The sequence below is a fragment of the Papio anubis genome, chromosome 9 (genome assembly GCF_008728515.1).
Source record: "Papio anubis isolate 15944 chromosome 9, Panubis1.0, whole genome shotgun sequence".
NCBI lineage: Eukaryota > Metazoa > Chordata > Mammalia > Primates > Cercopithecidae > Papio > Papio anubis.
Window position 1 is genome coordinate 2526208 of NC_044984.1, and position 14673 is coordinate 2540880.

General features: G+C 48.8%; 1 protein-coding gene across 46 annotated transcripts in view; it reads left to right on the forward strand.

Annotated features, from left to right (window-relative positions):
* Positions 1 to 14673, forward strand: part of CACNA1C (calcium voltage-gated channel subunit alpha1 C) — a 729498-nt gene that overhangs the window by 525405 nt on the left and 189420 nt on the right. For 23 of the 46 annotated variants that reach the window (XM_017946457.3, XM_017946456.3, XM_017946452.3 and 20 more), the window contains exons 7-8: positions 162 to 358; positions 11537 to 11640. In XM_017946457.3, coding sequence (XP_017801946.1) covers positions 162 to 358; positions 11537 to 11640 — 301 coding nt within the window. Of the gene's footprint in view, positions 1 to 161; positions 359 to 11130; positions 11235 to 11536; positions 11641 to 14673 lie in introns of all 46 variants that reach the window. The other 23 variants (XM_009217701.4, XM_009217708.4, XM_009217709.4 and 20 more) reach the window with 4 other exon arrangements.

Consider the following 14673-nt stretch of genomic DNA (forward strand, 5'->3'; position numbering starts at 1 on the left):
TCTAGGGGACATGATTTAAGCATGTCTTACACTGTTGTTGCCATGGTTGCTTTGCCCATCCCATCAACCTCATCCTGTCACTTTTCTCTCTGACTTTTTTCTCTGCCCACATCTCTGCCCCGCTGCTGCTCCCGTCTCCTGTCTTCTTCTGGCCATTTGAGATGTTCCAGCAGAAGATGACCCTTCCCCTTGTGCGCTGGAAACAGGCCATGGGCGGCAGTGCCAGAACGGCACGGTGTGCAAGCCCGGCTGGGATGGTCCCAAGCACGGCATCACCAACTTTGACAACTTTGCCTTCGCCATGCTCACGGTGTTCCAGTGCATCACCATGGAGGGCTGGACGGACGTGCTGTACTGGGTATGTAGCATGAGTGGGCAGTCAGAGGGTGGGGGCACAGAGGCCGTGAGCCCTTCACTGACACCTCCCTTTCTCCTCCTCCCCATGCTCTTGGGGTCACATACACATCTCAATAGAATGGTTGATGAAGAGCATCTTTGATTTCTTCCAGGTCTTGCCTGAGAAACAAGGCATGAGCTTTTCACCCTAACAAGTCCCCTCCCCAACCCGCTGGCCTTAGGGAAAGGTCGTTTTTTCAGTGTGTCCCACCACAGTGCAAAACCCTGGTGTGCAGGCATGGATGAGCTGGCCAAGCTGGCACAAGGGTTCCGTTCAACCCCTCCTCCCATGCGGAGTTCCTTCTGCCCTCATCCTTTTCTTGCCTCTTTCCTCAAAAGGGAGCTAGAAGGCAGAATTATGAATTCTTTGGGCTGAAGAGAAAAAGTCAGTCCTGATCTTCTAAAAAGAAATTATATAAAGGAACCATTTTTATTGAACTGTGAAGCATTGTGACATGCTATTCAATTTTTACTCTTTATTTTAATCTTACCTTAACATGTTAGAATAGTCCATCAGACAAATGCATTGGCAGCATTTTTACCATTCCCAAAACATGCTGCTGGTCATGTGATGCCTATTTAGAAATACGCTTTTAAAAAAATGTTTATTTTACTTTCAGTTCTGGGATACATGTGCAGAATGTGCAGGTTTGCTACGTAGGTATACATGCAACGTGGTGGTTTGTTGTACCCATCCACCCATCGTCTATTAAACCCCACATGCATTAGGTAGAGAAATAGCATTCTCGAGAGCCACCCAATCAATAGTAAATCTTCATTTACCTTAAAGTTACCCCTTTTATTATCCAGTAGCCAACGCTACTTTGCTGCGCTTCCAGCCTCTGAAGTGCCAGATTTTTGTACAGCCTACCCCACAGGCAAACCCACACTCCATCTTTGAGCTGTCTCGATTCTGGCAAAGTCCGTTATTAGGAAAAACTCCAGAAAATATATTCTTCATCGTGTCTCCAACTTCAGCATGAGAAATGACTTGCCAGAGTCCAGCGCTGTCCTCCAGAATTTGGGTGAATAAAAAGCATACTGCCAGTCTTACAAATACCATCTCCTTCAGAGTTTTGCAAATAGGCAAATGTATTTGGCCATCATGAAAACAATCTAAGAGCCTACTCAGGGAACACGTCTACAAACCAAAGCAGGGAAGAGTGAGAGGGGAGCAAATGCTTCCCGTTGAGCAGAGCTGCCAGATCAAAAGGAAATCATGCCAAGAGAGGCATCGACTTCTTCCTGAATCGGAAGGAAGAGTTTTGTAACTGTACAGAGATGTGGTGCACAGTATTCTGTCATGTGACTTCGTTAAAAGCACCATGTCCTATTGATTCCAAATCCCTCTTTCTCAGTTTTTATGTGATAGTCAACATGCCAACACCCAGTGTTGCTATGACATGCGTCCCTCTCTCTGTAAGTGATGACTTGAAACTTGCCCGAGGACCTGGTACCCAGCAAACATTTCCTGAGTGTCCTTGCATGCCAGGGGTGCTCCTAGGCTCTGAGGATTCAGTCGTAAATAAGATCCAGTCCAGTTCAATTCGCTCAGTCTAGGAAGCCAACTAAATTCTAAAGCGGATAATGGCAATATGGCTGCACCCGTGCCGCGGCAAAGCTGCCGCGTTGTGATGCTTTCAAAAAGAAGACAAAGGTCAGATCCCCTCTGCCTCAAGCTAAAGTGGAACATTGGAAAACATATTTGAGATTCATGCTCAATAAGAACTTCGTTTTGAATAATTTGTAAGACAGAGAGAAGGAGTTGAACTTATTACACTTAGGCAAATTTATTTTGTTTAGCAAAGCAGACCAAATTCCCAAGTGGCCCTAACTGGTCCTTCTTTCCGGGGTGGGTACCTCTGACCAGCCAAGGACAGAAACATCCTTATCCTTCTGCCAATAGGCAGTTTCTGCCTACAGCCCGCAGAATAAATGATTATGTGGGACTGTGCTTTGGGGCCTCATCCCATAAACTTCAGACCCATGCCTTCCATGGCATCAAACTGAAGGCAGGTGGCAGTGGAGGGTGGGTGGAGGGTAGGAATAGATATGATTGCCTTTGCTGATGTATTTTTGTGTTCTTCCTTCACCACTCCCTTCTTCTCCCCCACCACAAGTCATTGATGCCCCACCAGCCAGATGTGACCCAAAGAAATACTGTCATAATGACAGCCGGAGCGGGGAAGCAGAAGCAGCAACAACTGCAACCACCAATTTTCCGCAGCTGTGTTGTGCCTTCTCCCCTGGGGTGCGTGTGATAGAGCTCAGGCTGGGAATGGAAAAAGTGTCAGAGGTGAAGAAACAATCCCAGGCTTATGGGACATGCCTCTCTCTGATTTTCCCAGCACCTTCCCAATATGGCCATGTTGTGTGTGTGTGCATTTGTATGTGTGTGTGCACCTGCATGTGTGTATACACACATGTGCACATACACACACCTAAAACTCAAACGTGGGTATTCATGATAGAAGCCCTGCCTAGCCCAGTACTCCTGCTTTCAGTTTCTCTAATTGCTTTGACCTTTCTGTGGCTGTTCCTTCCTTCTTCCTCCCTCTCCCTCTTCCTTTCTCTCCAGTGTCCCTCCTCCTTAGCCTCTAGGCCAGTATCTCCAAAGCACAGACTCTCAAATCTCAAAATATTTTAGCATCAAACATAGAGCTTTGTCAATATGAAAATACCCAAACCTCCCTCAGAGCCGTTGAATTAGAAGCTCTAAAGTCAGGGCCCCAGTCTCTGCATTTTGAAAAAGCTCTCCAGGTGATTCTGATTTCCAGGCTGGAGTTTGAAAACGCTGGAAATCTAACCTGTTGAACCTCATGGTGCTGGTATGATGCTGCTGACTTTGAACCCTTCTAGGGGGATAGTTTCCACAGGGAGGAGGGGGAAGTAAGGCCTTTCACTCAGAAGAATGAATTGTCCTTCAAGCACAAAGGGCAAGTCTAAAGGACTTGAGAAGGAGCAGCCAAGATTTTCAAGTGTAGTAATGCATGGAAACCCCAGAGCTCCATTCATTCTAAATCACCAAACAGCTGGAAAAGAGTAAGTCACTAAAGCATCAAAGAAGCGACTGGTCAGCCGCTGGATATGGCCTGAGATAGAAGGGACCAGGGAAGGCACCTAGCAGATGGCAGCTCTTGTTTCCTGTTGTGGATGATACCGTCTCTTTCTCTTTTCCTCTAGCATCCGTTATTGCATTCCATTGTCACGATTTTAAAGAGTGGACTAAAAATACAATCAGACTTGGTCAAGTAATACTTGAACATTGCTTCAGCTATGAAAGCCTTTGGCCATGCATTGTGCTGAGGCTCCAACAAGCCGAGCAATTTGCTGAAAACATTTCTTTTCTACCTACTATTCTGTTTGAGGAGTGTGCAGATGACAGAGTAAAGAAGGGTGGATACCGGGGATTTGGAAACTAAACAAAACTTGGGTTTGGGGTGTAGTTTCCTTAGGAAATTATTTCTTTGGTCAAAGACTCATCCTTCACTCACAGAATGTCCAAACTTCTTAAAAACAGATGGGCAGGTGTGGGGAGTGTGATCAGATAAAAAGCACTGGCCTTCCTCAGAAGGAGTGAAGCACCAAGGAGGGAAGAACCTAATTGTATAACGTTACCATTGGTTTCCATTCTTAGTTTCACATATTTTGTTTTTTTCAAAAATCTAAACATCCCTAGTCTTTTGCACATCATTCAAGGCTGCTTGTCTCCCATGGTCTACGCATGTGCCATCTCAAGGATTCAAGAGGCTGCTGGGTCAACCTCCTTTGCAGGACCTTGTCTATGGGATTCGTAGGCATACTCTGAGAACTCCGGTTGATCTGAAACTCTGAGCATGACCTCTTACACATTGCGGGCAATCACAGTCAGGTAACAGAAACATCCATCAATTAAACATCTTTTCAGTGCTGACTTTGTGTTCAGCACTTGAAATGAGCCCCCTGCTCATGGGAAACAGAATGACATGGCAGATGGTCTGGGGTTTGGGACACACGCAGAAGGTTGCAGGTGAGAACTGTAGGGGGGGGCAGCAGCTAGACTAGGCGTCACACCAGAGGACGTGTTTCTAGCTTTTCAGGAATCTCGATGCCTGAATAATTCATCAGGAGCATTCTGTTGACTTCTGTCCACCCCATGCCCTTCTGGGATCCCCAAGAACGTGGCACACTGTGAACCACAGTAAAGAGCCTCTGACCCACATCATCCTGGGTTCATGCCCCTCCCCATCCTGTTGGGGCCGCCCTCTTCCTGACGCCACCAATTGCCCCCTGCATTAGTTTCTCCGTGATCAGTTCTTCAACTGATGTTTTTCCACAAGTTAAAAATTAAACTTAAAAATAAGGGTGTAAAAAAATACTTAATGAGAAATCATATAAAAGAAAGATTTTTTTTTTTAGAGTCACAAATAGTGTGTTCTCTAGTACCTGGGATTTGTTTTGGTTCAGCCAACAGGAGATCCTTGGAACAAAAATCTAATCAGTTAACTTTTCATAAGTCACTTGTCAACTCCACCCTTCATCTTGCCATCCCACTACGTGTCTGGATGTGTGCAGAACGTATTTCTACTAAATTCACACACACACACACACACACACACACACACACACACACACACACACGACAGCTATTAGTCTCTGGTCTTGGTGCTGCCGAAATATCCCTTGTTTATGAGAAAGACCTTTTGCATCCAAGCAGGTTGAATTTGGGTGTTTTACCCTATTTTTGTCTACTCCATCTTCACAAAGCCACCTCTTTCACTACAGAATGTAGAGTTGCTGAAGATTTCATAAAAGGTAGAGCTGAATTCTGTGATGACCTAAGAGTCATTCTAAGTGAGGAGCTGAGAAACCCTCAAGTAACCCAGACCCAGCGTCCAGGGCTCTTTCTCAGGTATCGGAGTAGAGACCATGTTAGGACCTCTGTGGTCCCTGACTTTTCACCTGCCCCTGGGCTGCCCCCAGAGTGCACCTGTTGCCTGAGATGGAGAATCCCTGATCTAAACAGTAAACTGGCTGTTCAGAAGCATATCAAGGAAGAGAGTCAGCATCTCTCAAAGCCATTCTTTAATTATTGGGTTTCGTTTTATTTATTTTGCTGGTATTACATGAGTCCTTATGATTCTGTGATTTAATTTAGCAAACATTTATTGAGCATTTACTGTTTCCTGGATGAGGGATGTGGGAGCACAGAGAAGAAGAAGGCCTGCCCAGGCAGTTCAGGTCTAACTAAAGAGGTGCAGGACATGCAGAGGAACACAACTGAGTTGTGTGAGGCAGTACCCTCTGTGGCAGCAGGATAGCCCTGAGGGGCACAGAGCACTCCAGGACCAAGTGGGGCTTTGCTGGACCAGGAGAGAAGGCTCTTCTGCCTGGAGAAAGCAAGCTTTGTCTCAGTTTGGGAAGCTGCAGGGACCTGGATTTTAGGTTCTCTCAACATCACTATGGCAGTGAGCCAGTTGTCCCCTGCACAGGTCTTCACACTGGGGCCAACTACTGTCTACGACGGCTTCCAGCCTCCCACATGATGTCAGCACCTGAGTCCATCTGAGTCCAGGGAGTTTTAAATACGTGGAGGAGCTTATTTTTTTGGCTTGCCTTAGTGCTAGGAGCTTGTTTTCTTCCCCCATGTAAACTAAGCATTTACCTGGGCTCTGAGGCACTCCTGGGTTTTCAGCACACAATAAGCAGGTGCAGGGGTGGGGAGGAGCCAGGAGAAGCTTGTTCCACAACTTCCTACTCACTCAGTGCTCCATGAGGTAGCTGCCCGTGTCCCAGCAAGCAAGGTGACACAGATTATGAAAGCCGCAGGTTGATGGAGCTATTGCCCTGAGCTGACTGGTGTTCACTGGCAGCAGCAGATCCTGTCCCCCAGTGATGCTCAGTGTAAAGCACCTTGGCTTTCAGAGATTTACACCTCCTGCCTTTCCACGGCAGGTGTCAGCCTCTCTCTCGACATTTGCTGAAACGATTCAGTTTTTTTGGATCCACAGTGCCTGTGCCAAGAACCTTACAGGAAAGGTACGCACAGCTTGAGAACCCGTGGGAGTCTGCTAGGCAGGAGAGTGGCCTTGAGGAGATGGGCTAGGGAAGCTTATTCCCCTATTTGTCTTTTTGGGGAAAGAGAAAAAGTGAACTTGAGGGTTTAAATCTGGGGTTCCCTTCAAGGAATTAGATGCTGGTTTCCAAAGGTTCTTTGGTAGTAGTTTTCATTCAATGCCCCTCCCTTTGTAGTGAGGCTGTTTCGGCCAAGGCAGGGGCCGTCCTGCCAGTACTTGGGCCTGGAGGCACTCAAGGCTACAGACAATGAACTGACTTTTCTTTGGAAAGTCAGGAGACCCGAGGAACATGGCTTAATGGCTCTAGAAGACCTATCCTTTATTTCACCTCTAAATAAGGGTGTCAGCAATCTGGGTCATTTAAAAAAAAAATCTGACTTTTTCTTTGTCTTCTTAATAGCTCCATTTCAGCTGCTTTAGGACATCAATCTCATGACTCCAGGCATCGCCCTACTTCAGAGCCACCCAGCTTTGTGTGCTCTCTACTCAGCCAGACCCCCAAAGTAGGTGGCCCAGAATAAAGAGGAGAAAGTAAAAGGGAAACAAAAGGAGAACTTTCCTTTCAGACCAGAGCCAGGCAGGTCAGAGAATCACCTTCTGTGGCGGCCGAGCATTGCTCACCCAGGCGGTGGGGTTCTGAGGACCACACTGGCCTCATCCATCTCCATGTCTTGTCTGTCCTCCTGCCTCCTGCCTTCCCCTGCTGTTCCCCATCTCGAAGCTCTAAAAAACCAGCCCACAGCCCAGGAGGGACCAAAGCAGAAGTGTGGGATGGCAAGGGGGACACATGGGTTTCCTCTTATGGCCCTGGCTGTCTGTGGGGCCATGACCTTGAGGTCTGTAGCCCCCCCTTTGAAGTCCTTCATATGCTGGAAGCCTCTCACCTTGTGTGTGGCACAGAGGAAAGGATTCCCAGACTAAGCTCGGGCCCTAGGAAATCTCCAAGGCTCGTGGGTTTGTGTGGCCTCCAAGGCTGCGTTTTCATGAGGTTAAATGTTCACAAAATGTAAGGGGTGTGAGGAACCAGTGAGGAAAGATTTCATTTTGAGGAAGTTGCCTGGGCGCCATCAAGCCCAACTCCCACTTGCCATCTGCCCAGGCTCCAGAGGCAGCTTTGGGAGGGGAACCGTGGTGAGCACACCGTGGCCTCCTGGAACTGGCTGCTCCTACGTGTCCTGAAGAAGGTGGGGTCTATTATCCAGAGAGGAGCAAGGGGAGCTTGCCAAGAACAGACCTCCTCTGCCACTCCCCATCCCCTGAAGCACACTTGGGGAAAGCTCCTCCGGGGTCGAACAGAACAGGCCAGTCGTTTGGAGTGGGTCCATACCACGGGGTCCTGCTCAGGCTTCGGGGTGTCCGTGTGCCCTCGAGGCCGTGTGCAGGATGCTGTGTGTGTGCAGTGTGCAGTACTTCTGGTGGGAGTCCATAGTTCTTAAAAGCTTTTCCTGACCACCCCACCCTTTCAAAAAAGTAAAGCAGTAGAGTCATTTAGAGGAAAAGAATGGGACTGCTTCTGACTCTCCTTAGCAGGATTTACTCTGAGAGAGGAAAAGCTACAAGGACACCCACAGGCTTCCCGTGACCTTGGATCCAGGTTTCCCTCTTCCTTGGCAGGTGCCTGGGACTCCCATTCCAGGGCTGTCTCAACCCCATTGCTCTCACTGTAGCAAAGAGTCCAATACACAACAGAACCCTTACACAGGGAGGCGCTCAGTAAATACTTGTTGAACAAATGTGGACTCTGATGTGACCGCTGCTAAGAATAATCAAAGAATGACCTCACAGTTCCCATGGTCAAATGGGACCTGCAGCCCACAGCCCATCATGGCCAGCAAGGCTGTCGGTGTGGTCTGTGGTCAGGCAGCTCTTGGGGCTCTCCTGCCTTTCTCTCCCTAATCTCGTGTCACCAGTCCCACCCCATCCTCTATTGGCTCGGGTTTGTTTTTCTTCTCCTGGTGATGAAGTCTGGCATGGTTTCCTTTGCACTCTTGGTTCAGACAGTTACCTTCTGGCTACAGGAAAGCTCCCAGGCTCCCTGGGATGGGGACAGGGTCTGAGACACAAGGACCTTTCACCCTGCCTCTCCTAACAGCTGCTGTTTTGCTGGATATTTTAGGAGTTCAGCCACTGGGAGAATCCTCCATCCTGCAGCCGGGATGGCTTTACAGCCATAGGCTCTGTTTTTAACAATTGCCAACTTCTGCAAACCTCCGTTGCTATCATAGGACCACATGGACTCTGGGGCTTCCTTCCTGCCCTTTGTCTCCATTGCCTTCAGTGGCTGTGCAGTGCAAGGTTGACACAGGCCTGCTGAGCCTGGCCCTTGCCCCGCTCAGCCTCACGCAGCCACTCTTCCACTGGTGGAAGCCTTCTGGGACCCTGCACGCTTCCTCCTGCAGTAGCAGCTGCCAGCCTGCACTGTAGCTGCCTGGTCATTTCCTGTCTCCCCTCTAGCAAGGATTTTGTGTTTCCAGCACAGTGCCTAGCACATATCAAGTTCACTCATTCACTCAAAGAGCATTAGCTGAGGACCTACCATGTGCAAGGCATGCTTGTAGGCACCTGGGGTAGACCCGTGAACAAAGCAGGCCAAAACCACTTGTCCTTGGGGAGCTCACATTCTAGCATGGAAGACAAGCAGCAAATAATAAACGTAATAAATAGGTAATGATACCAAGTGGGAAGCGCTCTGGGAAAGCAGACCAGACGAGGGAACATGAGCACGCTCAGTAAACCCACGTTCGATTGAATTTCGCAACAGCACGGCCAAGTGGGCACATGCTGGGCATCTTCTCTCCCCATGAACATGGGGGTCCCTCAGAGACCCCCAGATGCGATGTTTGCACTATGCACAATGATTACGTTGGGTGAATTTTCCTAACCAAAATTTAGTAGTATCAGATATATATGAACGGATCCGTAAAGAACGTATTGGGATGTCACACTTCATACCAGTCAGACTAGCTGGGTGTCTCGGTACTTCTCAGTCTTCTGTTCCCTGCACGCAGAGAACATGTTTATCCAGCGTACTTAGGCAAATGCAAGCGGCTGCTGAAGCTGCGAAGCCCAAGGGCTGAGGGCATTAGTATCCCACCTGCCTGAACTCCTTTGAGGCCCCTGGGTGGAAATCGTGGGGTGGTTATCTAACTTGAGTACAGCCTAGAATCGCCTGGGGAGGTTAATATGCAGACTGTGGGCCACTCTGAGATCTTGGGGCCGTGGGGCAGGAGTCTGCTTTGTTAATAACTCTCCCAGATGTTTCTAATGCTGGTGGTCCTCGGACCACACTTGGAGGAACACTGCTATGCAACCTTGTGGAGGTACATGACGAGCCACAACACTGGTGTTGTTGCATTTGAAGTTTGGAGCTCTAGAGAGAACAGTGTGGTCAGTGGTGCTCAGGCGTGCATCAGAATCACCTGCAGGGCCTGTCAAAATGCGGGTTGCTGGGCCTCCCCCACAGTGTCAGGGTGAGGTCTAGGTATATGCATTTCTGAACAGGTTCCCGGATGACGCTGAGGCTGTTCGTCCGTGGGCCACACTTGGAGATCCATTGATGTGACTCATTCAGGATGCCTGTGTGCCTTGGAAGTTTGGGTTTCTATGAGCTAATCACAAGGACAAAGTGAGGTTCATTTCTAGGAAGCCAGAACTTAACCCTGTGTAGTCAAAAAGCATCAGAAGAGAGAGATTTGAGAAACTAAATCAGAATAAATTTCCTCTGATGGAAGCATAGCTCTGCAATGTATCTGCACGTCCCCCCTCCAGGCAGTGGTGAGCTAATAAATGTTTAAGCATCTCTTCTTAGAGAAAGCGGGTACAGAGGGCTGATTTATTGCTTGCCTATCTCTGTGGTGTAAATACTCCCACCATGGTCAGTTTCAAGCCACTAGTGTGGTTGCTGCACACGCAGCTGGGAAGAGATGTGCACAGTGAGCTCCCCACAGCCCCCAGGAGCCAACTCCAGCGCACCACTGCCTCCGGCTGCTGTAAGGGTTTGTGACCTTTCAGGGTGTTAGTTACAGTCAGTTCCCACATTAAGGACCATGTCCATCTAAGCTGTGGTTGCAGTCACAGGACCTTCCTCTGAATACATAAACCAAAATGATTGCCTCTCCCAGCCGGTGGCCCGCAGTATGTGTGAAGCACTGGGGTTTAGCCTCTTAACTTCTGGGCTTGGCCCATGGTCCAGGTGGCAAGCCCTTGAGGAAGGTTATCTTTCCTCACACCTCCTCTGAGGTTTCGGTTCTCCAGGCCTATCAGTTGAGGAGCTGATGCACTTCATACACCAAGGTCAGGGGCCTCCCGGGGCAACGAAAGGCTTAATGTCCACGCAAACCCAAGTGAGCTAAAACCAGCTGAAGAAGTTAATTTTTGCGGTGACCCATTTTCCCAGACAAGTGAATAGAAAACATTGGAGAAATGTTTCTTTTTCAGAAAATAAAACCACAGAGAGAGAGAGTGATTCCTCTTGAGGCAGAGCCGGCTGAGGTCCCCTTCGGTCACAGGAGGTCCTTTGAACATGGGTGATGCCCCGGGTAACATGGGTATCCTGGGGCACATGAACAAAGCCCACGTTCAGCCCCGTCTGTCTCCTCCCGATCTGCTCACACCTGCTGCCTGCCTCTTTGCTGTAACCCAATTCTGCTTCTTTCCTAACTTTCCTTCGTCTTTCCAGATGCAGGACGCTATGGGCTATGAGTTACCCTGGGTGTATTTTGTCAGTCTGGTCATCTTTGGATCCTTTTTCGTTCTAAATCTGGTTCTCGGTGTGTTGAGCGGGTAAGCTGACCGTTTCTATGTCCTCTCCACAACGCAGCCGAGCAAGGTCTCAGGTTCCACTCCATACATGCCCAGGGTCCTCAGGGACGGGACCCTGACAGGCCCAGGAAAACCACCACAAAGTGTCCGTCCAACCACAAATTCTGACCCATTGGCCGGGCAGGCTGTTTGGGCTCTGATTTGCACCTAGAGGGTCCCCGGGTCCCGGCGCTGCGTGGGTCAGTGTCCCGGGAGCCGGGGACCGGCACTGGCCGTGCTCGGTTGCTGAGTGTGCCTCACTAACTATCATTCCGTTCTTCCAGGTCAATGATGCCGTAGGAAGGGACTGGCCCTGGATCTATTTTGTTACACTAATCATCATAGGGTCATTTTTTGTACTTAACTTGGTTCTCGGTGTGCTTAGCGGGTAAGCAGGACCAAGGAAAAAGGTCTTGATTTTTCCATTTATTTGTATTTATTCTTTCTGCTATTCCTGGCTGTGTTCTTCTTCTGGCTCTGATGAACCTGGGATAAGGGGTCACCACAGGAGCCTTGAAGTGGATGTCCTTGTCCTGGCTGGGTAAAGGGTCAGATGTGCCACTGGTCTCGGTGGTGGACAGTGGAGGAGAGCTGGCTTCACCACAAAAACTGGGTCCAGCCAGCCCCTCCCAGCCTCAGGTAGCTGTCCAGGCAGGCAGGGCCCTTCTCCTTGTGCCTTCATGGCCTCTGGTGAACAGGCCTGGGTAAGAAGAGACTGGTTTAAAACATAAACAAAGACAGACTCAACATCTAATTCTCTTCTGTTTTAATTCGTAGACTGAGCAGTCTATCTCTGACTTTCCTTTTCTGAACGGAAAGGAACCTTAACTGTTTGAAGCCATAGATTATTTAAGAATAGAAGAGAGAGGGTACACTTTCCTCTAACTTTATCTAGTCGGCTGCAAGTATCACATCTACCTAATTTCAGCCCTTGCTCACATGAAATTAGAAGTGGTAGAAGTAGCTGGGCATGGTGGTGCACACCTGTAGTCCCAGCTACTCAGACGGCTGAGGCGGGGGGATCACTTGAGCCCAGGAGTTCAAGGCCACGGTGAGCTATGATCATGCCACTGCACTGCAGCCTGGACAACATAGCGAGAGCCCGTGGTAGAAGTAGCATGTGGTTGGAAGGTCAGGGAGCTTTTCATCATGGAAACGCCTGAGATATTTCCTCAGCCCACTTTCTTCTTCAGAAGTCCACACCAGCCATGCCAAGGCCTAACACCTAAATGCTCCTGGTGACCGGCTCATGGGTGACCACTCTGCTGCCTTTGCCACTTGGGGGAGGGGGTTAATCTACTTCTACTCTGCTTGAGACTGGTCAGCTGCTTTGTAGTCTTTCCTGAATATCTAGAGAGGTTAATGCTGGGAGAAATTTAGGTATAAAGAGAAAGATTGTGCCCCACTTTTCCCCAGTACATAAGCTGGGAACAGCTACTCCCAGCTCCTACAGCTGCGCTAATGCAGTGCGGAGCAGTGAGCTTGGCCTTCAGAGCTGCGTAGAGGAAACAATCTCCTCCCAGCCCTTCCGCCTCCCACGGAGAGTGGCCCGATAGAGACCTTGATGACAAAATGCCTTTTTCCAAGGTGAGACCACACAAGAGACTAGTGTCTTCCATCAGGGATATCAGTGATGAGCAGAACAACGTAAGTCTCGGATTCATTGCCTGGAAGGTAGAGAGGTTTTCAGTTTCATGTTCAAACACAAGAAAATGCCCCTGTGTTTATTTGTGAATCTCCAAGGAAAGGATTGAAAAAATCAACCTCATCACCCTGAATCAAAGCAGAAATTGAGACATGCCAGCTCTGCCCTGGCTGGGTGCATAATGTTGGGTGGTTTCACCTTTTTAAATCTTAGATTCCCCATCTGAAAAAGGGAAGGTGATAATTCCGGTGCATAGGTGGCTGTGACGATAGGATAAGATCATTTTCAGAATACTTAACACGGTGGTACATAGTAAGGGCCCAATAATGGTGCTATCATTACAATGATTATTATTTACTTGGTGCCTGTTATAACTGGAATTACAGAATCATCAAATGTTAGAAATGCTTTTCCTTGTAAAGATGAGGAACGTGAGCCCGGAGATGTTAAGCAACTTGTACAGCGTCACTTCCCTGGTAAGCAGCAGAATCAGAGCCAGCACTCAGGCACTCAGGCACCGCCTCCCATGAGATCTACGATGAATGAGCTTGAACTGCAACACAAGCCACAGCTCAAGACTTTTAAATGAATGTAACTCCACTTTCTTCCCCTGGAGATTGGGAACCAAATCTGAGCAAGTAACCCCCCGCCAAGAGCCTGAAGTGGAGAATGAGGGCTGGACCCTGAGGGTCCTCCCTGAGCAGAGCGTCTGTCCACAGTCACTCTTGGCCCCCCAGAGGAGTAATCTTCCTGGTGGAATCAAAGCAGTGAAGTCAAGTGACAGAAGCTGCTGATGTTGGAGAAAAAGCCACTTTGAAGGCCATATCTTGGCTGACTCAGCCTAAATGTGCTAGAGTGTGTTTAGACACCTCACCCCAAACCTGAAGCTTAGTAATACTCAGAAATGTTGGTTGACTCAGAACAAGAACATTAAGGCTATTTGACCTCTGAACTTAGGAGTCTTTGAGTCTATATGCTGGTCTTTCCTGGAGACCTTCCCCAACCTTTGTTTCCTGACCCGTTCTGAGAGCTGCCATCTGCTCCTTGCAGCTCCCGAATCACTGATAGAACATCTACCAAGGCTTCCTTGGCCAAGGGTCTACTCTGTAGAGGAAAGAGGCGTGTATGGGTGAGCACCTCCCCTTTCTGGTTTAAGGAGGCCTTTCCTTATGTGTCAAGGGCTGGCCATTCTGAATTGGTTCCCGCCCGCCCCATGCAGTGCCAAAGCTGGAATCAGGCTTCTGTTGGCTGACCACTCAGAAGCAATGGTTTCCAGTCGGTCTTGATTAGCCAGGACTGTAGAATAGTCACCCACTTACTGGGTGCAGATGTAGTTGACCATGCAGTCAAACGCCCACTTATTCATCAGACTTCTGATTAAGCTACACTTCCAGAAGCTTTCAAAAAGGTCTCACAGCTCCATGAAATTGACTGTCACAGTGACAGCATTAACAGTCCCTAGCATTCTCTGTGTCAGGCTCTGTGCTCAGCGCTTTTGCTAGATTCACTCAGTTAATGCCCATGGCAACTCAGTGAGCTGGGGTTATTCCTGTGTCCATTCTACAGAGAAGGAAAGTGAGGCTTAGCAGCCGAAACGACCTCAGTTCCAGCAAGTGAAAAATATAGGATGCAGAGCGGAGCTCAAGCAATGTGAATCCATGGCCTCTGTTCCTGACCTCTGTGGTGTACTCTCCCCAAATCCATGGGACAGGTCCATCCCATGCTTTTAAATGGCAGGCGAGAAGTGGAGAGGGGAAGAGCAGAAGCTGCAGTAGG